Source organism: Marmota monax, unplaced genomic scaffold (genome assembly GCF_021218885.2).
Source record: "Marmota monax isolate L192 unplaced genomic scaffold, Marmota_monax_Labrador192_F-V1.1 WCK01_AAM20220418_F8-fsc00215, whole genome shotgun sequence".
Taxonomy (NCBI): Eukaryota; Metazoa; Chordata; class Mammalia; order Rodentia; family Sciuridae; genus Marmota; species Marmota monax.
The window spans coordinates 495,266-517,890 of NW_026695214.1; the positions used below are offsets into that span (position 1 = coordinate 495,266).

General features: G+C 43.7%; 1 protein-coding gene, 1 long non-coding RNA gene and 2 pseudogenes across 2 annotated transcripts; 3 read left to right on the forward strand and 1 right to left on the reverse strand.

Moving 5' to 3' along the window:
- Positions 1-154: 154 nt before the first annotated feature.
- Positions 155-3,505, forward strand: LOC124084100 (uncharacterized). Its single transcript, XR_009225605.1, has 3 exons — positions 155-268; positions 1,806-2,482; positions 2,976-3,505. It is a non-coding gene; the product is annotated as an uncharacterized LOC124084100 (long non-coding RNA).
- Positions 3,166-15,733, reverse strand: LOC124084062 (zinc finger protein 154). Its single transcript, XM_046430982.2, has 3 exons — positions 15,594-15,733; positions 12,798-12,924; positions 3,166-11,541 (listed from the first exon to the last, which is right to left on the reverse strand). Exons 1-3 carry the CDS (start codon positions 15,624-15,626, stop codon positions 10,157-10,159), a joined length of 1,545 nt encoding a protein of 514 aa, XP_046286938.1. The 5' UTR covers positions 15,627-15,733; the 3' UTR covers positions 3,166-10,156.
- On the forward strand, positions 3,510-4,251 carry LOC124084131 (zinc finger protein 211-like; annotated as a pseudogene).
- Positions 5,320-8,324, forward strand: LOC124084132 (G patch domain-containing protein 2-like; annotated as a pseudogene).
- Positions 15,734-22,625: the final 6,892 nt, after the last annotated feature.

The following is a 22,625-nucleotide window of genomic DNA, read 5'->3' on the forward strand; positions in this document are numbered from 1 at the left end:
CAAGGCCCTCCAGTCGTGCCCTGGCGCTTCCCGGCGTCCTTCGCGGCAGCCCCCCTCCTTCCACGGAAACGCGTCACCCAGCCGCGCCTGCGCCGGGGGCACTTCCGCCACACTCGCGCTCGGGGCGGGACTTCCGGAGTCCACTAACAGTGGGGCGGAGTCATGCCACTTTCCTGTGAGGCCGCTGGAATCTGGGAGGGTTGGAGCGGAGCTGGGACGCCGTTCGTGGTGGGGTTTTTAAACGTTCGAGACAGTTAAAGGAAGAACGGTACCAAGGCGACGAGGCCGCTCCCGCACCGGGAGGCGGCACCCCTTCCCTGAGCCCCACGGCGGGCGCAGGGACAAGAGCACCGAGGCAGACGCCCGGGCAGTCCGCTGGGGCTCGGGGAAGAGGCCGCCTCTTCCCGCGGGCTCCGTGTCGGTGCAGGGCGGGGGGACGTGCCTGGGTTTCTGGGCTGAGGAATGGTCTTGTGGTCGTGAAGGGAGAACGTGTTGGGGACAGGACGGTCCTGCATGGCCAAGGCTTTCAGAGGAAGAGTGGGCGAGCAGTGGTTCGGCAGCCAAGGAGTGAGAAGGGAAGACGACACTCAGGCCCGAGTTGAGCTGAGGGTCTCTGGGCTCTCCAGGGTGTGTGGTGCCCGGGGGAGCGGGGCGCAGGGTTTGGTCCAGCCTGGCAGATGAGGCCAGCCGTGCCTGTGATCTCAGAGCGACATGTGCTCAGAGGAGTGAGCAGCGGAGCTGGGCTTTGAAGGTTTGGTGGGCAGAGGAAGACTTTTGCAACTGAGGGATGGCATGTGGGGCCAGAAGTGGAAAGGCGCTGGGTATCAGATTCCAATCAAGCTGGGCAGGAAGGCTTTTGCATTAGGATTTGGGCTGCCACTGCTGTTGGGAACCCTGGGTGCCATGGAAGTTGACTTAGAAGGTTTATTCTGCAGCTCTTTGCCAAGATGAGATGTAAGGCCTGGAAATAAGGCCAGTTGTTTTGGGTTTCTATGCCCTGAGTACAGGTTCTCCCCACTCTATACCCTGGGTAAGGTCTACCAAGTAAGTAAACCTTTTTATCAAGTTGGAATCAGTGCATTGGTAGTGAGTTTTAGTTCCCCACCAGTGATGGAGTAAGGCCAGTTGCATCCTCGTACCATAGGAATCATACTCGAACCATAGGTCACCTTGCCCTCTTGATCCTAGAAAACATGCATCCCACAATTTCTGGTTGTCCATTCTTATCTATAGTGCAGCCCCTGATGGTGTGTGGTTTCTCCTTTCCCAGGTTGGGAATATATGTGACTAATAAGTTGCTTGGATCTCATCTGCCTAAGTGTCATGTGTTGTGTGTTTGCCATCCCCATAACCCTAGGGGACAGTTCTGCTCTCACCAATGGGGTACAAAGGGGAATGTGAAGAGGCCAGGGAAATGCTTAGCATGGGGCCATGAGAGGGTTGTGATGGAAATGTCTGTGATGTCCAGACATGAGGAGTGTGCAGTCTAGAGAATGGTGTGATGGCCCCAGGTGCCTGGAATTGAGACTTCTGTGACCTTGGTCATACAGAGGATTACCTGACACTAGCATTGGATGCTGCTTTGCCAAGCCTACAGTTGCATGTCTCTTTGTGTCATTGCCCTTGTGCCTGGTGGCTGAACAATCTTCGGGCCTATGAGTAGACAGTGATACCAATGACACCAGGGCCTGGTTTCTCCTCTGAGATATGGAGCTTGGAAGAAGATGGGCATGGGGTAGATGAGGATGGATTGTGGAGCTTCAGGAGTGGACTGTTTATGATGTCATCTCTCCCCACCCCGGCAGGGCACTGTGACCTTTGAGGATTGGATTTCTATTTCTCCTCAAGAATGGGATCTCCTTGATGAGGTTCAAAGATGCTTGTACCCTGATGTGATGGTGGGAAAATTGGCACTTATACTTCTCTGGGTAAAGTCTTTACACCTGCTTCTGTGCTCTGAGGTAGCCTCTGCCCTTCCCTTCCTCCTCAGCAGCATATCAGGACTATAGGCTCAACTTCCTCCCCAGTTCCCTTGGTAGGTGCTTTGATTTCAGGGCTGCAGTGTGAACACTGCTCTTTTCTTGGACAACCCCAGCTTCTGTGAAGCCCATGCCTGGCTGTAGAGGATGCAGGTTGAGGGGGCTTGCAGTCACCCTAATGGGTCCCCCTTACTTCCCTCTTGCTGACAGTGGCCTTCCCATATCCAGTGCCCCATGTCTTCTAGGTACTGCTTCCCATTTATAACTAACATCTCCTCACCCTGCCTGTGCAGCACTGCTGGTACCTAGGTGCTGGCTCCTCAGTAGACCATGAGCTGTTCTTTCAGCATCCTCCCTGAAGTTCTTTTGTGATGATGTTTTCCTTTCCTGCAGGCTGCTATGTGCTGAACTATGCTGGCTGGTGTCCCCTTGCCTCTCCTGTTTTTCTCTTACTACCTGCATCATCTGGATGCAGTGTGATTTTTTTTTTTAATCCTGTGGTGGTATGTATAGTTCATATCAGTAATTCATATCTGGGCCCTGGGTCTCACCTATGTCTCTCCATGCTGTCTGCATGGTTCTCTAGCATCAGCTTCTTCATGTTTGGTCCTGAGGTGTGCACACATTCTTATTTGGTCCTGAGCACTGGAAGCTGTGTTGTGATGGTTTTCTTGGATATACCCACCTGCATAGCCCTGGGTGTCAGCAGCAGACAAGGTCCTGACAAAGTTATTTACAGAGGAACAAGTCGTAGGCCCTGCCTCTCCTGTGTCACACCTGCAATTGTATCTCTGGCCTCCTAAGGCTTCCCCCATTCTGTGACTGTCAGGGCCCAGTTTTGCTAAGCAGTTCATTCTTATCCTCAACACCAACTCCTTGTCCTTTAAGCAGTCTCATAGACTTGTTCCTGGGAGCATTACACATGCAAGAAATGTTTGTAATGGAGCTGTCTCCTTCAACGGCATCAATATGTATTTCATTATTTCTTTCTTTCAGGTTGGTGGTGTGGAATAGAGGACGAGGAGGCAACTTCTGAGCAGAGTGTTTCTGTAAGAGGAAGTGTCACAGATTATGACTCCCAAGTCAGTTCTATCTCTCCAAGAGACCAACCTCTGTGAGATGTGTGGCCTTATCTTAAAAGACATCCTTCACTTGGCTGAGCATAAGGAAGCACACCACAAGCAGAAAATGTGCATGTGTTGAGCATGTGAGAAACAATTCTATTTCAGTACAAATTTTCAGCACAAGAATCAGCATATTGAAGAGAAGCCATTCAGAAGTGATATGGGCAGAACCTCATTTGTGAAGAACTGTAAATTCCATGAACCAGGAAGGCCTTTATACACAGGGAGGTTGGAAGTGATTTCCTGACCAGCTTGGAATTTCTCCATCAACAGTCTTCTTCCTGTGGAAAAGTCAAATAGCAAAACCAAGTATGGTGCTGCCTCTCGCAGGAGAAAGCTCATTGTAACTGGGAAGAATGTGATGAAGTGTTCATCCCCAAACACACACTTACTTGTTCAGCATTAGAGAGTCCTCACTAGAGAAAGATGTTACATGTGCAGAGAGTGTGGGGAATCCTTTACCCACAGCTCCAGTCTCATTAAATACCAGAGTACACACTGGAGAAAGACCTTAGAAGTGCTCAGAGTGTGGCAAGTCCTTTAGCCAAAGCTCTAACCTCTTTCAACATTGGAGAGTTCACACTGGAGAAAGGCCTTATAAGTGCTGTGAATGCAGTAAATCCTTTAGCCAGAGCTGCAGCCTCAATAACCATTGGAAAGTTCACCCTGGATAGAGGCCTTTTGAGTGTGGGGAATGTGGGAAATCTTTATCCAAAGATCCAACCCAATCTAACATCACAGAATTCACACTGGACAAAGGCTTTTTAAGTGTAGTGAATGTGGGAAATTCCTTAGCCAGAGCTCTGCACTCCTGCAGCAGCATAGTATTCACACTGGAGAAAGGCCTTATTATAAGCAGTTCATTCTTATCCTCAAAATTCTTTACCTACAATTCCAGTGTTCTAAACTACCAGAACATTCACACTGGATGAAGGCCTTATCAGTGCAGTGAATGTAGGAAATCCTTTGGTCAGTACTGCAGCCTTATTCTACACCTGAGAGTTCACACTGGAGAAAGGTCTTATGGGTGCAATGAATATGGGAAATCCTTTAGCCAAAGGTCTGCACTCCTTAAACACCACACAGTTCATACTGAAGAAAGGCCCTATGAGTGCAGCAAATGTGTACTTCAACTTCAGAGACCATAGGAGAGTTCACACTGGAGAAAGGCCCTAGAGGGTCTTAAGTGTGGAAAATCTTATCCAAAGCTCTGGCCTCATTCAACACCAGATTTCACTCTGGAGTAGGGCCTTATAAATGTTTTGAATATGAGCAAGCTATCAGCCAAATGCCTTTCCTCAGGTACCACAAAGTTCACATGGGGAAGACACCTTAATGTCCTGGAAGTTGGGTGCTTTCTTGTTTAATGCAATGGCACTGGAGGAAATCCCTTAGGATGCCATTTGCCTGAACTGAACCTGATTCATTCACACGTCCACATTAATTCCAGGTGTGGGGGAAGCTTGAAGCTTTGTGCTGCACTTCTAAATCTGTCCAGGGTCTTTGCCCAAGTGTTAGTCACCTTCAGTACTGTAACTGAAGCCGTGTGGCCTCTATCACCTGCCAGGCGCCCACAGTGTGTGTTGGTACTCCTATTGCATAGAGAAGTGGTTAGTCTTTGCTTTCCCAACCCAGAGCAGGATTTGTGAGATGACAGCATTCACTCCCAACGTGTTAAGGTCTGGGTCTGACTCAGGTTTGGCCCCAAAGACCTGGTTGAGTCCTGCTTGTGAGAAAAGATAGACTACGTTAAAAGATAGACTACGTTTTCCAGAGATACTGTCTTTCATGACCAGTGATGAGTTTTGTGGCCTTTACCTGACCAACCTGAGGAAAAACCTGCCTCTTGTTTCTCTGCTTTGTGTGATGATAAATTTCTTTTTTAAAAAAATTGTTTGTAGATGGACACAATACCTTTATTCGCTTATTTTTATGTGGTGCTGAGGATTGAACCCAGTGCCTCACACATGCTAGGCAAGCGTGCTACCACTGAGCTATAACTGCGGCCCCAATGTCTTATCTCTTAAGCCACCTTTAATCTTGGGAGCCCTATTCACTTTATTGAGTGATTTGAAAACAGTAGAGTTCTGTCACAATGAAAGCAGCAGCAGCATTTGAGAGCATTCCACATGTATGCCTCAGGGTATTATGGCAGAAAGTAATTCTTCTGTTTGGGCCTGATTTGTGTTTCTCCCCAAGCCTCCAAGGAAAGCACCATGGACCTAACTTACAGCCTGGCTACTGTGGTACTTTGTGGCTTCTGAGCTCACTTGGGAGGTGACTGTGAAATTTCAGTACAGTGTGAAATTTGTTCACAGGTGTTATTGTGTGATTCCCTTGAGAGAAATCTCTTTCCCTTGTCCTGCAAAGGAGCCATGAGTCCTAGGATAGCACCAATAGTTGCAGTGTGGGGCAAGGGACCGTGATTGTTACATGAACACTGGATTAATAGGTAGTGGAAAGGGGAAGGAGCAGGTTGAGAGGGTGGGGTCAGGGCCAGTGACAGAGGGGATGGGGCACTGGGATGCAGCTCAATGGCTAATGACACCATGGGGCTGTAATGGCTGGAGGGAGGGACAAGGGTGATGGGGCATTGCTTTTCAGGGCCTATCACCCAATCCAAGATGGCCTCTTACAGCTCTCTTCTCTCTCTGTTTCTGTGTAGGCATGGTGTTCCAAGCCATGTTTGCTCAAGCCCTCGGGGCCAGGCTGGGGCATGGTGGAGTCCTTCGAAATATGCTTGTTTCTCCCACATATGTGGTCCTGTTGAGACCCTCAATCTTGGAGGGAGCCCAGTCACCAGGACTTTCTGTTTGGCAGTTTCTGCCCTAGAAGGGCTACTCCACTGTCCTAGGTCCAAATGAGAAGTTACCGTTCTGCCTCCTCACCTTCATCTTTTGGAGTCAGCACTTTGCCCATGTGTGGCTTGGATGGATTACTTCTCTCCAGGACATACCTGGACCCAGGGTCACCCTGGTCATATAAGCAAGATTGGAGGTGTGGGAGTCTCATGATTGTACTGTCTGCATTTGAAATGCAATCTTTGAGGCAGGGAAGGATTCTGAACGAGCATTTGACTAGTCTGATAATTCAGTGACAAATTGGGGAGAAAGCACAGAGATCTAGTTCCCTGAGTTTGCTTGTTTTTGCTAACATCACAGTTGCTATCTGATGTGGCCTCAAGGATGAGCTGGTACTTGACTTAGCCTTAGACTGGGAGCAGACATCTGAGCAGAATAAACTTGGTGAGCGGTGGGAGATGTCCCTGAGCCCTTGGCAGCAGAGACAGCAGCTTTGGAAGCCCCAGTCTGACTTTACTCACCTGGCAGAACACACTTGCTGATACAGTGAGGCCTCTGAGTCACATCTGGATGAGGCCATTAAAAATTGTTGACAAGTGGCCCAGTCACAAATTTCAGTGACTCCGATGACACAACGGTAGCCAAACAGCACCCAGCTTTCAATGCCATAGTTAAAAGAATAAGCAACATTCTTGGCACGAATCTGATTTCTTTACTGAAAATGCACCTTGTCACCACTCAGTTGCCAGGAGAAGGTGGCTGCCAGCCTTCAGAGAACCTGAAAGTTCAGACTGGAGCTCTGAGAGAGGCTGCCTGTTCAAGTCTACTAAGGAGCAGTGTTGTCCTGCTGGAAGGAGAATACTCCCTGGACCTCACTGGGCCATGGTTGTGTGAATCAGCAGAAAGCAGCACTTTCCTAAGCAAAATAGGAAGGAAATAAAGAATAGAGTATGAAGCAGATAAACAAAAAACATATCAGAATGGGAAACCAGCAGTTTGTGTAGCAACAGTGACACTGGGCTCTTCATCAATAGTGAAGAATGGCAAGGAGATGAAGAGAGTCACTGTCCCTAATCTCCTGCCCAGTGGACTCCTGGTCATTGCTTAAGTAGAAAAAAATGGATTCTGAACTGGATAAATTTTTAGATTCCACATTCCTTTTACTTTCTTGACCTTCTCAAAGAGGATACCATGCTGATTTGAATTGTGTGCCAGGAGCTGCAGTGTGATGCCTCAGAAGTGGGAAAGAAAGCTGGTTGGAAGAATTCATCTGGTTCTTAGCAGTCTTTCTCATTTTTGCACATAACTGAAAGTGGCCATCACAAGGGATAGAATTCTAAGTTGAGGAAGATGAACTAAAGACCAGAAAAAACTTATTTTTAGGTGTGACTATGCATCAAAACATTAGAAGTAATGCTTGGTGCAGTGGTGCACACCCATAATTCCAACTACTCAGGGGCTGAGGCAGGAGGATTGCAAGTTCAAGGCAAGCCTCAGCATAATTTGTTGCATAATAAGCAACTTAATGAGACCCTAGATAGGCATGTAGCTCAGTGGTAATGTGCCCCTGTGGTCAATTCACAGTACATGCGCACGCACGCGCACACACACACACTTTCTAAACACATAGTTTGAGTAAATTATACCTCAAACTATTTTAAAGATATAAAAAAGCTTCTTATTCATTTTACTATATTTCATTATTTTCTATGCACTTGAGCTTTTTTTGTGCCTACTATATAAATATGGTAGAAACAATACATTGGTGTGCTACTGATAACTTTCTCAAATTCCATGTTCTGCAGTGACATCATGTGACAAATGGAAATTAGCCATGATGGGAGATTTTACATCAAGGAATGTGGCAAAAGATTCAATGAATTATCTAGAATTAGAAAATGCTGGAGAATATGCTAATAATACAAATTGAACTTTAAAATATATGTAGATGTGATCATTGCATTGTGTATAAGGCATATACACAAAATTAGGCACTACGCATTCAGGATTGCAGTTAAAAATTCACATTATTGAAGCATAGGGTCTAACATACATCTTTGTATTTTTTTCTATCAACTTATTTGTTGATAAAAGGGAATATAGCTAAAACTCATTTTTAGTCATACAAAAGTTATGAATATATTTTATCAAAAACATTCTGGTTGTAAATAAAAAATGCTCAGTATAATAAAACACCAGGGAAATGGTACTAAACTACATTATTACACTGCTACACATTTACTCTTAAAAAACTAACCATATCCAGTGGATATGAAGAACCAGAACTCTCATACACTGCTCATAGGAATCCAAAGAAAACAAGCATGTGAGATCAGAGTTCAGCAATTCTTAAAAGGTTATACATTCACCTACTCTGTGACTCAGGCATTAACACAAGAGAAATTAAACACATCCTTGGAAAAGTGTTTGCAGCAGCTTTTATTTGCAATAAATCTAAAACTTGTTGTAAACAACCAAAATATCTATGACCAGATGAATAAATAAAAAGTAGGTTATAGCCATATAACCTCATACTTCTCAGCAATAAAAAATATCCAGACATCCTCATGTTCCTGTTGATGGGCAGAGTCACAGCTTTGGGGACAGGAGTACCCAGTGTTTCTTCTTTGCAGCAAAGCCACAAACCTTTTTCCTTTCTCTTAAAAAACAAAAATCCCACTCATATAAGCAATACTGATAAATCTCATATATGCTGTTTGAATATACCCAGGGGAAAAAGCATGAGAACTTAAAATGATTTCAATAACATACAATTCCAGGATATGAATGAATCTATTGTTGTACAGGTGAAAGTCTGAATTTGTTTTTGAAAAAATCAGGATTGACGATGTTGACTCCATCACCTTTCTCCTCATGCCCTGGGGGACCTCTTGCCTCAGTGGTAACAAACATAGCTAAGAGGTGAAGACTGTTTCCTCTGGACTTGGCAGGAATACTGCCTGCTCACAGAGGCCATGTAAGTGGACCAAGATCTCCCTTCTTAGAATCCTTATTTTCCTGTCTGCACAGTACAGCCTTGAGATGAGCAGTCTCTGACAATAACTTCAGCTACACAAGATACGGTCCTAAGTATTTCTGACCTCATCTTTCATAGCCAGAGTGACTAACATTGTGGATACCCATGTAAAAGAGGCACCTTCCAATCAGTTTGTGGTAGTCTCTTCCACTACCTATTAATCCAGTATTTCTGTTAACAACTATAATCTTACAGCTTGTGATGCTATCCTATGGAACTCAGAATGTCAGGGCATACAGATCCATGCAGGGCCTGACAAACAGGAACCCCAGCCAATACTGAGCTTGAGGCAACATCCCTTTGAAAAGGAAAATAAGTTCATGTTGCTCTCAGAAGCATCAGATTGTCACTACCTCTCCCGACTTCAAACAGCACCCTGCAGGTTTTCCTGGAAGCCTCAGGCAGCAATACAGAAGGCCCAAGCCAGAAAGAGCTGTATCCTGCCATCATTCCACTACCCTCCCTAGGGACACAAAGTTTGGGATCCCAACAAACTTGTTCACCCAAAAGATCCCAATTGTTTTCAAAGAACTACATTCAGTAAATAGAATTCCCCCAAATAACTGGTGCCTCAACCAATAAAGATTTTATTATCAGACAACCGGAGCAATGAGACACAGGTGGTTCCCACACTTGGTGATTCTGTGGTAGGAAAAATTCCATCAAGAGTCTCATGAAACCAACAATATTTCTGAAAAAGGTCCACCTTCCTAAGTCAACAGCACAGTCCTTGTGGCATGGACTAACTCATCAGAGAGAAAAGGGGATGAATGCTTAGCCTACGTACAGATCCTTTTCACAGGCGGGAGAGCCCTGTTTCACTGGGGTGGGTGGATGGTGCATGCTGTGGGCACCTTCCAGCAGGTAGAGTTGAGCTTTCAGTGGCATGAATTTGGCACGGGGCCCAGGCAGGTTAATGAGTGCAGCCGAGCTCCCACATACCTGGAATGTGAGTGGATGCTTGGATGTATGTGGTCCTATTCAGGCAGTGGCACCACCAAAACCCTTCAAGAACTGGTATAATGAACAATAACATATCCATGCACATCAAAGGTATATTTCTCATATGAACTTTGTGGTATCCACTGAGATAAGGCTTTCAGCTGAATGTTTTCTCAAGTTCACTGTTCTCACTAGGACTTTTCTAAGGTGAATTTTCAAGTTTGTAGAGATTGGATCTTCAGCTAAAGGGTTTTCCATATTTCCCACAGGCCTTTATCGAGTATGAATTCGCCTGTGTTTAATGAGGCTAGAGCTATGGCTAAAGGATTTCCCACATTCATTGCACTCATAAGGTCTTTCCCCAGTATGAACTCTCTTGTGTTTAATGAGACTGGAGTTTTGAGTAAAGGATTTCCCACATTCACTGCACTCATAAGGCCTTGAACCAGTATGAACTCTCTGGTGTTTTTGGAGACTGGAACTATAGGTAAAGAATTTCCCACATTCACTGCACTCATAAGGCCTTTCTCCAGTGTGAACTCTACGATGCTGAAGGAGTGCAGAGCTCTGGCTAAAGGATTTCCCACATTCATTGCACTTAAAGGGCCTTTCTCCAGTATGAACTCTCCTGTGTTCAATAAGGCTGGAATTTTGACTGAATGATTTCCCACACTCACTGCATTCATAAGGTTTTGATCCACTATGAACTTTCTGGTGCTTTATGAGACTCGAATGATATGTAAAGAATTTCCCACATTCACTGCATTCGTAAGGCCTTTCTCCAGTGTGCACGCTCTGGTGTTGAAGAAGTGCTGAGCTCTCACTAAAGGATTTTCCACATTCACTGCACTCATAAGGCCTTTCTCCAGTGTGAACTCTCCGATGTTTGATGAGGTTGGACTTGTTGCTAAATAATTTACCACATTCCTCACATTCATGAGGTCGCACTCCAGTGTGAACTCTCCGGTGCTGAATGAGGCTAGAGCTCTGCCTAAATGATTTCCCACACTCCCCACACTCATAAGGCTTTTCACCAGTGTGAACCCTCCAGTGGTCATTGAGGCTATAGCTTTTGCTAAAAGATTTCCCACACTCACTGCACATATAACATCTTTCTCTAGTGTGGGTTTTCTGCTGCTGCACAGTTGTGTGTTCATGGCTGCATGTCTGTATGTATTCTCTATAGTCAAAATGAGTTTTTCCATTGTGACAGACAGTCCCCAAATTACTTTTGCCATTTGACTGTTCCTCAATGCAAGTGGCTGGTTGATGGAGAAATTCTGAGCTGGCCAGGAAGTCCTTCCCAACTTCTATGCAGGCAAAGGGTTCCCTTGATTCATAGAATTTGTACCTCTTCATAAATAAGGCTCTTCCCACATTGCTTTTGAAGGGTTTCTCTCCAAAGTGCTGATCAATGTCTGCAGAGAAATACAACTGTTTCCCAGATGCCCCACATCTGTACAGTTTTTGCTGACAATGTGTTCCCTGTTGGTGATGAGTTATGTGCAAAATGTCTCTCAAGACCAGGCCATACATCACACAAGGAGGAGCCTTCTGGGGAGACAGACCTTCATTTGAAGTCCTTACTTGGGACACATCTTCTAAAGAAATATCCTGCTCAGAAAGATCCTCCTCATTCTCCATTCCATGCCAACAATCTGAAAGCAAGAAATGCTAGTCAAAGTGCTAGTGGGAAGGGGCAACTGCTACAAGCCAAGGAGCAAATCCATGGGATTGTTTGTAAGACAAGGGAGTTGGGTTCTGGTTGAGAATGAGGGGCTCAGCAATAGTGGGTTAGAAAGATGACAGAATGGGGGAGAGTTGATGAGGCAAGGGACACACCATGTGATGTGACAGAAAGAGAAGAGGGAGAATTTGAAACTTTATCCTCTGCAAACAACTTCCTGCATAACCTTCTCTGCTGATGATACCTAAGTGTTGTATGGAATGGTGTATCCAGGCCCAAGAAAAATATATGCCTTTAGTAGAGCAGCTGGCCTTTACGGACAGTTTAAGGATGTATGCTTATTTCATGACACAATATATAAAGGCCAATGTTGGAGAGCACTGTAGAAGTGGGAGTTCAGAAATGTGTAAATTAGCTGCAGGCTGGATATGAGAGTAGAAGTGACAAGTAGTGGAGCTGACAAATTAAAAAAGTATCAAAATGACAAAGGAAAAACAGAAATGAGCTCCAGCCACTGGCACTGGCACCAAAACACTACTCAAACAGAATATATATCTGCTACGATGCGAGCACAGCTTTCAAATCATTTTCTTAACCTGGGCAGTCTTCCTCTCAGTTCCTCTTGATGTTGTTTGTGAACCAATGAGGACTATTTACCTCAATTCCAAAATGATACAAAAACATGGCACTTAGGGATACAAGTACTAAGGGAAAGATGGGAAACAAGAGCAGCCAGCATTGACCCAGAAAAAATTTAGCACACGATAGCCCAGAGAAATAAAACAAATATTAGAAAGAAAATTTCAAAGAAAGGTCTTGTAAGAATAGTACAGTCCCTGTAAGTATGAGCATTTCAGTGGCATGATCCCTGGTACAGGCAGTCATAAGGAAACATTGGTTAGAAGAAGGAAGCAGAACCTGGCGCACATAGAGGTGTCAAAGCTGGACAAAGACATCGAATCATGGAGAGGGAAAGAAGGCAGGATGCAGCAACGTGACTGCAAGGCTTCTGATCCCGAGTCTCCTTGTGAGGCTACAGGGAAACAGAGTTGGGGATGCTTAGGCAAAGAAAAGCAGTACACATCTCAATCCTACTAACCACAGAACCTACCCAGGGAGCAGAGGGAAGTAGAGCCAATGGTCCTGTGTGAGGACAGACCTGCCTCTCAGAAAAAGGGCGAGAAAACAGACTTGCTCGGGGCTCATGGGTGGGTGTCAGGAACTTACCCAGGGAAGTTATAAGGGCCAAGTTCTCCACCATCACATCACGGTACAGGCATTGTTGAGCCTGGTCAAGGAGATTCCATTCTTCACAAGAGAAGTGTATGGCTACATCTTCAAAAGTTATATTGCCCTGCCATAATGGAAGAAAATCAAACCACAAATAGTCCCTTCCCTGAGGACACACAATCCATTCCCCCACATATTTATCTCATGCCCATTCCATGCCCAAGCTTCCAATTGCCACTGTACTCTTATGGGTTCACTGATCACCAGGCACAGCATCAACAACAGGAAGGTGGACAGATAACTTAGCTAGGTACCTGGCACAGAAGTATTTGCCCTTGCCCCTTTGTACCCAAGATCATGTCAGTCTCAATACAGGACCCCAGGACAGTCAGAGTTACTTGCTGTCCAAGTGCACATCATTCTTTACACATCCCTCGTAACTAGAGATACCAAAGTCCCATGGACAAAACAACTTCACTGTCCTACACCTCATCTTCCTGATTTCCTTACTTGCTGTCCAAGTGCACATCATTCTTTACACTACACATCCCTCATAACTAGAGATACCAAAGTCCCATGGACAAAACAACTTCACTGTCCTACACCTCATCTTCCTGATTTCCTTACCTCCTCTTCACACCATTGGTGGAGGTAAATTCTCACCCTAGGTTATGGGGATGACCAAACATACAATATCTGATACTGGATAGATTAACGACAATCCTTGTAGAGGACAATGTATATCACTTAAGACTACATAGAGGTATGGTCCAGAAAAATTGAACCAGGGGCTGTGGGATGCAAATTTTTTTAGGACCAAAAGGGTAAGATAATCCCTGGTCCCCTCAATTGATATGTTTGGGTAACTACGTGGGCTGGTAAGGAGGTAAAATCTGCTACAAAGGAATAAGCAGAAATTATGTCTGGTCCCCTTCATATAAAAAATTGTCTATGTGGAGATATTATTAGCTGGAGAAGAGTGAGGACAGGAACTTATATTCAGTTTACTTGATATCATCCGAATTTCACCAGCTGTCAAAACACCACACAATACTTGTAAAGGCACACAACACTCTCAGTATGCTTGACAAATATGAACAGGATCAAAAACTGCCCTGCACTTCTCATAGTTTCCACTAGTGGTGGCAGACAAGGTTATATCAAGTCCCCTGCCTGGCTCCAGTTTTTGCCCCAGACTTAGCCACACTGGCCATGTGTTCATCTCAAATACTCATGACCCTACTCTTCTCATGTCTGTACCAGATATCCAACTTTTCTCTATATACCTAACACTTTAAGATCTGTTCCACTCTTCATTCAACCCCAGGCAAGTGACTATCACAGACGTGATTACATCTGCCCCTGGCTTTATCTTCCAGGCAGAATGAAACACTAGGCCCCACTAAAGTCACTACCTAAAATCCTAGCAATTCCATAGATTGGACACCAAGTCCAGCCAAAGTGTCATCTTGCCTCAAATATACCTATACCTCGCAACCATCCCACATCCATTCCTCCGGTGAAAGCCTATGCTACTTGCAAAACATCCTGTTTGCTACCTCCTACTTTCATGGCCACTCACCTCCTTTACCTCTATTCCCATAATGTATTTGTAAAGCCTATTGCCATCAACTGGAAACTGAACCAAGAGGCACTGTTCTTGGCTCCATCCAACCCTGCCAATGCCCCCTATGCCTTCCACCATGAATCCTCAATGTGATTCACAGCTCACTAACTTTAGTCCACAACAACCACATTTTGAATGTCTCCATTGTCAACCACTTACCAGATTTCCACATCAGTGTATTCAGCTCCCCACTTAATTCTGCCTCTCTGGTGGAAACATCTCTACACTCTTAACATAGCCAAATCAAAACTCCTGATGTCCCAGTGAATATTATTATTAATACCATCTTCTCCATCTCAGTTAATTGAAACTGAATTCCCTCAAAAACTACAGGGTCATTCCTGAATCCTGTTTCCTCAATGTCCCAATTAGAAGTTGCCTTTTAAAAGAACTTCACATCCAAAATGTAATCTATAACGGTGGTCCATTAGCCTCACCTGGAGTATGGCCGGAGCCTCCACCCTGATCTTCCTTCTCCCTCAACCCCTGTCTGTTCTCCACTCTGCAGGCGATGGAGACTAGTCAGACTTCTGACCCTAACTTCCCACCGCCTGCAGCACAGTCACCCAACTTTCCAGGCACATCACAATCCCTACCCGCGGCTTCCTGAACATTCCCAGGTCAGGCTCCCCTCCACTCATCCGCAAACCTCCAGGTGTCAGTTCCAGGGAGGAGCTCCATAAGGTCCTGGCGTGGCCTTAGGACCCTAGGCTTGGAGTTTATCCAAGGTCCCACACCCAAGAACTAGAAAAATGGCACTGAAGTCACACGACGCAGGAGGCAGCAGCAGGCTGGCGGGGCGCATGCACTCCCCGAGGAGGGTCCTTAAGCCCGTCTGGGCCATGGAGCCACGAGAAGGGGCAGCCTGACTTCTGGGATGGCGGAACGCTCACCCTCGCACCCCGCCTGGCCCTGAAATGGGGTGGCCGGGCTGGCTGCCTCCCACCTCGTGCTCACGGCCGCGGGACCAAGAAGTACGCCCCGCGCCCCCACGAGCTCGTCGCCCTTCCACCGGTTCCTCCTGTGAAGTCGCTTCAGAGAAACGTCTGAAACCCAACAGACGGCGAGGCCTCTAAGCCCCCGGCGCGCGCCCCGGCTGGTCACTCCGGCCCGTCCCCACAGGACAAGGCGGGCCGCGCATACCCCCGCCGAGCCGCGGCGCTCACCCGCGCGGGGTCCCCCGGCGCGGCCGCCGCCATTGGACTCTCCCCGGGCGGGCGCGGTCACGGCAGCCCCGCGACTCTGCGCAGGCCCGCGGGGCGCCCTCCGCCCCACCGGGCGCTGGTGGACACATCCGAGCAACGTCAAAATGGCCGCCTCCTAGGAAACGCCGGAAGTCCCGCCCTCCCGTTGTGCGTTCATGGAAACGCCCACTTCCTGAACTGTCATTGGCTCAGGCGTAGCTGCACAGTGCAGAGCCTTCTGGGTAATGCAGTTTCCTAGCTCCAGAGGTCACGCATAGGGGTGGTGATCATTTGGAGTTCAGGCTAAGCTCCAGGGACCAGCACAGAGGAAAGGACTCCTCCCTTCTGAAAGCGGAAGGGGCAGTAGCTAAGGAGTCTTGTCTGCAGCTGGTAGCCCAAGTGTTTAGAAACTTAAAATTTTAAACTCTGTTAATGTTTATAGCAGCTCAATTCACAATAGCTAGACTATGGAACCAACCTAAGTGTCCCTCAATAGATGAATGAATAAAGAAAATATGGTATATATACTCAATGGACTATTACTCAGCTTTAAAGAAGAGTGAAATTATGACTTTTGTCAGTAAATGGTTGGAGTTTGAGAAGATCATGCTAAGCAAAATAAGCCAATCCCATAAAACCAAAGGCTAAATGTTTTCTCTAATATACAGAAACTAATTCACAATAAGGTGGGGGGCACTAGGGAAGAATAGTGTTACTTAGGTAGAGGGAAGTGATAGGAGGGGAGGGGATGTGGGGATAGGAAAGATAGTATATTGAAACAAACATTATTACTTTATGTATATATGTGACTGCATCACCAATATGATTCTACAACACGTGCACTCAGAAAAATGAGAAATCATATACCATCTATGTATATAAAAGTGCATTCTACTGTCATGTATAACTAATTAAGACAAATTTAAAAATTAAAAAAAAACTCAGTATGCACCTAGAAGTCAAATTTATTATTTCAGATGCTCCCAAAAGTTATGGATCCAAATACATATTTTATAGAGTCACTCACACAGAGAATGTGTGCCCTCCTAGGGAAGCTTAATAAAAATTATTGTATTGCAATTAAAATGCTTCATCCTGAAGCACTGAAGTCAGTTGGTCAGCTTGTGTGCTTTCTGTTAGGGGCAAGAATGAAAATAAAGAGTGGGGCTGGGGATGTGGCTCAAGTGGTAGTGTGCTCGCCTGGCATGTTTGTGGCCCGGGTTTGATCCTCAGCACCACATACAAACAAAGATGTTGTGTCTGCCAAAAACTAAAAAATGAATATTAAAAAATTCTCTCTCTCTTTAAAAAAAAAGAGTGGCATAGACATGCCTCTATATGATAGAGGAGGAATTTGAGGCCACACTGAAGCAGTAGTACAAAAGTGGATTTGATTGTGGCTTGCACAGAAAACATCTTTCCTGCCTACACAGTCAGTAAACAGTGTCCAATTCATTGAGCAATGCTTTTTTCCACTTAAACACTCTTACTTGAGATCTGAGACATAGTCACTTCCTTTCAGAAATCTAAGATCAATCTCAAAAATAAAATAAAATAAAATAAAATAAATGCTCTTTTGCTAAGGGAAAATGAGAGATGTGGTGCTTTTTAAGAGGGTCAGTGAGCATACATTTGAAGGAAGTGAGGGATGAGCTATGTGTGTATTTTGGAATAAGTTACAGGTAGAAGAAGCAGATGAGAAGGTGGTCTATGTGGTGGAGATTTCACAGGACTATGTAGCAGTGGGAGGCTTGAGACTCCACCCTACTGAGCCTTTATCTGCCTTGTCCATTGCAGAGACATTCAGGGCATGTGGCTTAGAATCCTTGGCTTTGGCCCTTGGGACCTGCACATGTACACTATTGTGTGCGCTAGCCCTGGAACTAGACATCATCACCTTTCCTACTGCAGTGATTCTCCTAGTTTGATTCCTGGATGTTCGCCATCAGTGTCACTAGCAGACTCATGGGAAATACACATTCTCAGTTCTGAACCCAGACCCAGTGAATCAAGAACTCTGTGAGTCAAGTTCAAATGTCAATTCACTGAAAAGATTTTTATTCATTTAATAACTCTTACTTGCTATCTGAAACACACTTTAACCAGTTTTTAGATTATTTTGTTGAGCATTTAGTAAATTTTATTTTTTCTGATGTGATTCCTGCAGAACCAGGTGCCTGAATTTCTGTAATTAGCAGGAATTCTGTATAAAGCTGCAAGGAAGAAAAGTGATCTATTACATATTTGTTTTTCTAATAAGTTTTTCAATTGTTTATTGAAAGGATACTACACTATATAAAATTATACAATGGAATGTCAAAGTCTCAGATATGTCTACATTCTGTGTAAAAATGTTAGTAGTATTGTGTCTGCACATGGATCCATTTCTCTCTCTGTGTATCCATATTGTTAAATGAACAGGAGGTCATTAGTCTGAGATTGTCTCTCTACTCTCTACATATAATAAACTGCAACCTAACTTAATACACAAACAAACCAAAAACCTAAGCTACAGGTATCACAACGGCCAATCACATGCTGTTGGGTTTTATCCAATCATACTAGTCAAGCAACTCATCAGACTATGCCTGAAAAAGGCCAACTGGCCTACTAGAGCCAACAGGGACTTCTTTACTGACCTATGGAAGCTCACAGCTCACACTGCTAGGGAGAACCCTCTGAACTCATTCTACTAGTTCAGGGCCTGCTCCACTCATGAATCTTTATATCATCAAATAAGCTGCTTACTTTAATTTGTCTAAAGGTTTTCTTTCAGCAATACATTCAAATATGTCTACATAAAATGATTTTCTTAGTAAAAAATAAATCATATTTTATAGCTTTTTACTTTACTTTTCTTGCTAGAAGAAGAAATGTTGGAAAACTTAAAGCTACTTTCTCATTTTAGACCTAAAACATCCTTATTTACAAACTTAGACCTAAATCTGCCTCTTTTAAAATTCTGCTTTGTATTTCATTATCTGAAATGCTTGATCCATGTGGGCCAGCTGAAAGCGAGAAGCCAGGTCCAACATAATGGTCCCCCAGGTCTCCCTAAGATGACCTTTCAAGGCTCCAGAAAACTCCATGGGTGTCTTTTGCCCAAGCTGTTTCTTATCAGAGCTTCCTGGGACAAAGTATGCCTAAATGTAAGCCTGGAGACCGGGACCCTGTTCCCACATTTAGGTTCAGCCTTGGTGTCTGTTGTGATGTCTAGGACCTGCAGTGGGGGCCTCATCATCCTCATCGTGTCCTGCCATGTTGATCAGTCTCAGGTGGGATGCAGTGCCTGGGGACACTTCTCTGGACATGACCTCTGATGTGAGGGTGAGGGTCTCAGCCTCTACACTGATGGAACCCAGAGAGCTGGCCTAACAAGGAGGGCCTGCTAAGAAGATGAAATAACAGGACTGACTATGATCATCTCAGGCCTTGGCTCTGAGCTCAGGTGCCTCCACCCTCTGATATTTGGGCTCCTCTCCTCTGTGCAGGCCTCTGTGTTGTCTATCATTCAAGATCTCAAAGAAGCTGCTTCAAATATTTTAGAAAGTTTTATAGTTATGCATAGCAGGAGTATAATTCAGCGAGCTAACTCAATTTCAGATATCTATATTAGTATATATTTTTGTGTTGTTCTCAGTGGTACATGTTAAATACATTTAATAAAATGTAAAGTTTGAGATATTTTGATATTATAAAGGTTTAAAAATTCTGTTCATTAATCAAAATGTTTTCATCATGTTTTCCCTTTTATGACCAGTGCTTCATGCAGTGTAATATCATTACAGTCAGTGAACAAGAGCTACAGCTCCCAAATTCTAGATAAAGTAGAATAGTAGTATCACAAGTCTCTCCATTTCAGTGAGCCTAAGCTTGCATATTCTTAATTAACCCAAGTCATATGTACAGATGCCAAAAAGTAAGAACCACTGGTGTAGAGTATTCACTTTTCAAAATAATACCCAGCCTATCTGTTCTGCATTAGTGCCTCAGATGATGAACATACTACAAATACTGATATAGGATATAGTTATAAATAATATAGGAAAAACATATCATACATGTGAATTGGCAAAATACATATTATTATATGATATATAATACAAGTACAACATATAGCATAAATAATACAATAAGAATTATCTGATAAAATTGAGTGTAATTTGTGTGTGTGTGTATATGTATATGTGTGTGTATACACACACACACACACACACACACACTAACCTCAAGTATTCAAGAGAGTGCCTTAAATTCCCAAACTGAGTTCCAAGTATTGTCAACAGGACAGAGCCTGAACTCATTGAATGAGTCACTACCGAGCTACAGTGGCAGAACTTGCTTGAAATATGGTTTCTGGAACTTGTCAAAAATCCTCGATCTGGCTTTCCCCAGGAAGCTGTTCCCAGACAGGTGATTAAGTGGAGCCACACTTCTGGAAACCCACCTGCAGGAGAGTGGCAAGAGGAAGCTGCAGGCCACTGGGTCTTGCTGAGAGATCCTCACTCCAGGCAGTAGACCCAGTGGAGAAACCTGAGGCCTGCAGGAGCCTGTGTCGGTCAAGTCACCCACACCTGGAAGTAGGACTGGAAAAGTCCAGTGCTCTTCAAGGGCCTTTCTGGACCATCACGAGAGCAAGCCAGACAATGACTTTTTTCTTCTAGATCCTTGAACTTAACTTTCATTTGTTATCTCATAAATGTCTAATATCTCCACCGAAGATCATAACAAATCATATTAAATATCCTTATATAATTATTCATGCTATGTTATTTTATGGGACAGAACAAGATCAATAATTCTCTTAAACACAAGGTATCACACACTTCCAGCAGAACATCTTGAACTTACTACTCACTTATAAATTGGGAAAGTAAAACTGGTTTTCTGGAAAGAATAGGAATATTTCAGATGTATAATCAGTTGCAAAAGATGTAAATTTCTTTCTCCAGTAGGAAAAGCAAAACTGAGAGGCACAGGCATCATTGCTTGTTAGCATAAAGTCGCCAAATGTCTGGAATCATGAAGCTGGAACAAAAGAGGGGAGCAGCAGAAACTGGATTGGATTCAAAACAGGAGAAATATAAAGAGGTAAATGGAGAAGAGGAGAAAAAATAGACCACAGAATTCACCAGGGCCACAAAGGTGATATATATATGGTGCAGAGACCACAAATTGCCAAAAATCCTGTGACGAATTTAGAGAAAATTACCTTTTCCCCCAGCAAGAATAAGAATAAGAGTGTAGAGGCATAGGGTTCTTACTGAAGAAGGGGTTAAAAGTGGATATACATATTTTTACAAATGCAAAGATGCTTATCACCCATAGTCTTGGACTATCAAAAATGATACATAAAGTACCAGGATGGAAAACAATGAGTGGACAGAAACGAAGTTACACACCAGGACCAGGATGGCCTGGGTGACTCTGAGGACACTCCAGGGGAGCAGTGGGCACTGTGAATATACTGGACTTGCCTCTTGTGCATGAGAAGGATGCTTACCTTGGAGCCATAGACCCAAACACAGAACAGCAGTGAAGCAGAGCATGGACACATACAGTGGAGTTGCACTAGTGCCAGAAACAACCCCAAACAGTACCCCAAATTGAATCTCTTAGTGATATTTTTGCTGATATGAGGGCCAGTCACCATCATGGTGATCACCATGTGTAGAAGCAGAGGCACAAGCCAGTTAGGTGAACAGAGGGATCAACAGACTTGGCAGCTCTGTGTTTAAGCTCCATCCACCTGGTGCTGCTGGGGCTGATTACAACTGCTGGAAGCAACTTAGGAGGCAGGTGGTGTACAGAGACATCCCTTGGGCCACTTGATAAAGATAGATGGCAAGTTTACATCCAATGCCACGCAAGAAATACTTCCACCCAGACTCTATCACTGTCTGAGAAATTATTCTTGAGATAATAGTCAAGAAGTTGGTCAAAGTTAGTGCTTTACAGTCAGGTCTTTGGGCATCAAACTCTTTCCACTCAATAAAATAAATAATGAAATAGAAGTGAGGAATTGCCAAGATTCCCACTGTAGTCTGGAAGAAGACAACTCCCACTGTTAATTCCCTGAGAATCATTCTCTTATCTGTGAAGGGAAGATAAATTTATTAGGGTTCAAAGACCCTGAGAGAAAAATAAAGTATGTGTTACTTTTATTAAAGTAGCTTAAAACAAATTTTCATCACTTTATTATATTTATAAATCTTTCCCACTGATGAATGTATTCTAAAGCTTTGTTTTTTTTATATTAGTAGATGCCTTGTGTTGAGCTTAGAGGTACATCTCATATGTGTTTAATAAAATTTAAATGTTTGAGATATTTAAATATCATCAAGTTTTAAAAATTTGCTCCATTAATATGTTTCTTTCATTTATTTAAAGCACTTTGCATCTCTGTGACTAATTTATAGGCTCATTAAAAAAAGCCTAATTTCACTTAAAAATAATTCAGTGTGACATGTACAATTTGATTATAATACTTGTTTAACATCCTTTCATAAAATATTTTGATAAGATTCGAGGATTGTTTGAAGCTAGGATGTTGAAACAGGGTATTCATCCTTTTTAAAGTCAGAAATAACATTACAATTGTTATCAAAACTGTAAATTTTCAAAGGTGTAACTGTGTAGACAATATGATGGGAAATTAAAATACGGCAAAATATTACTAAATAACTTTTATTTTTGAAATCTGTTGTACAATTTGTTAAATTTAATTAGCTGAATCAATTGTATTTAATGTACAAATTGGACACTTACTAAATATGGGAAATAAATATAAAAATATTGCACTGTAATGTCAGCTTATCAATTCAAAGACATTTTTCAGATTTCAAGGAATTAAAATAAAAATATGGGGAACTCAACAATCAGTATAATTTTTAGAAAAAAAATTAAAGATTAAATAAATGAAGAGATGTGCCATATCACTCTATGTGGAATCTTATTATCATAAAGCCAATGTTTTACAAATAACTGAAGTTCTAATTAATGTCCAAAGGAACT

What these genes read in the sequence shown, in the direction of transcription:
- LOC124084062 (XM_046430982.2), bottom strand. Translation starts at nt 15,626, where the DNA reads ATGGCGGCGGCCGCGCCGGGGGACCCCGCGCGG. An exon ending in CGCCGGGGGACCCCGCGCGG is followed by an intron (nt 12,925 to 15,593) that starts GTGAGCGCCGCG and finishes CCATTATGGCAG; the next exon opens with GGCAATATAACTTTTGAAGA. An exon ending in GGCCCTTATAACTTCCCTGG is followed by an intron (nt 11,542 to 12,797) that starts GTAAGTTCCTGA and finishes TCTTGCTTTCAG; the next exon opens with ATTGTTGGCATGGAATGGAG.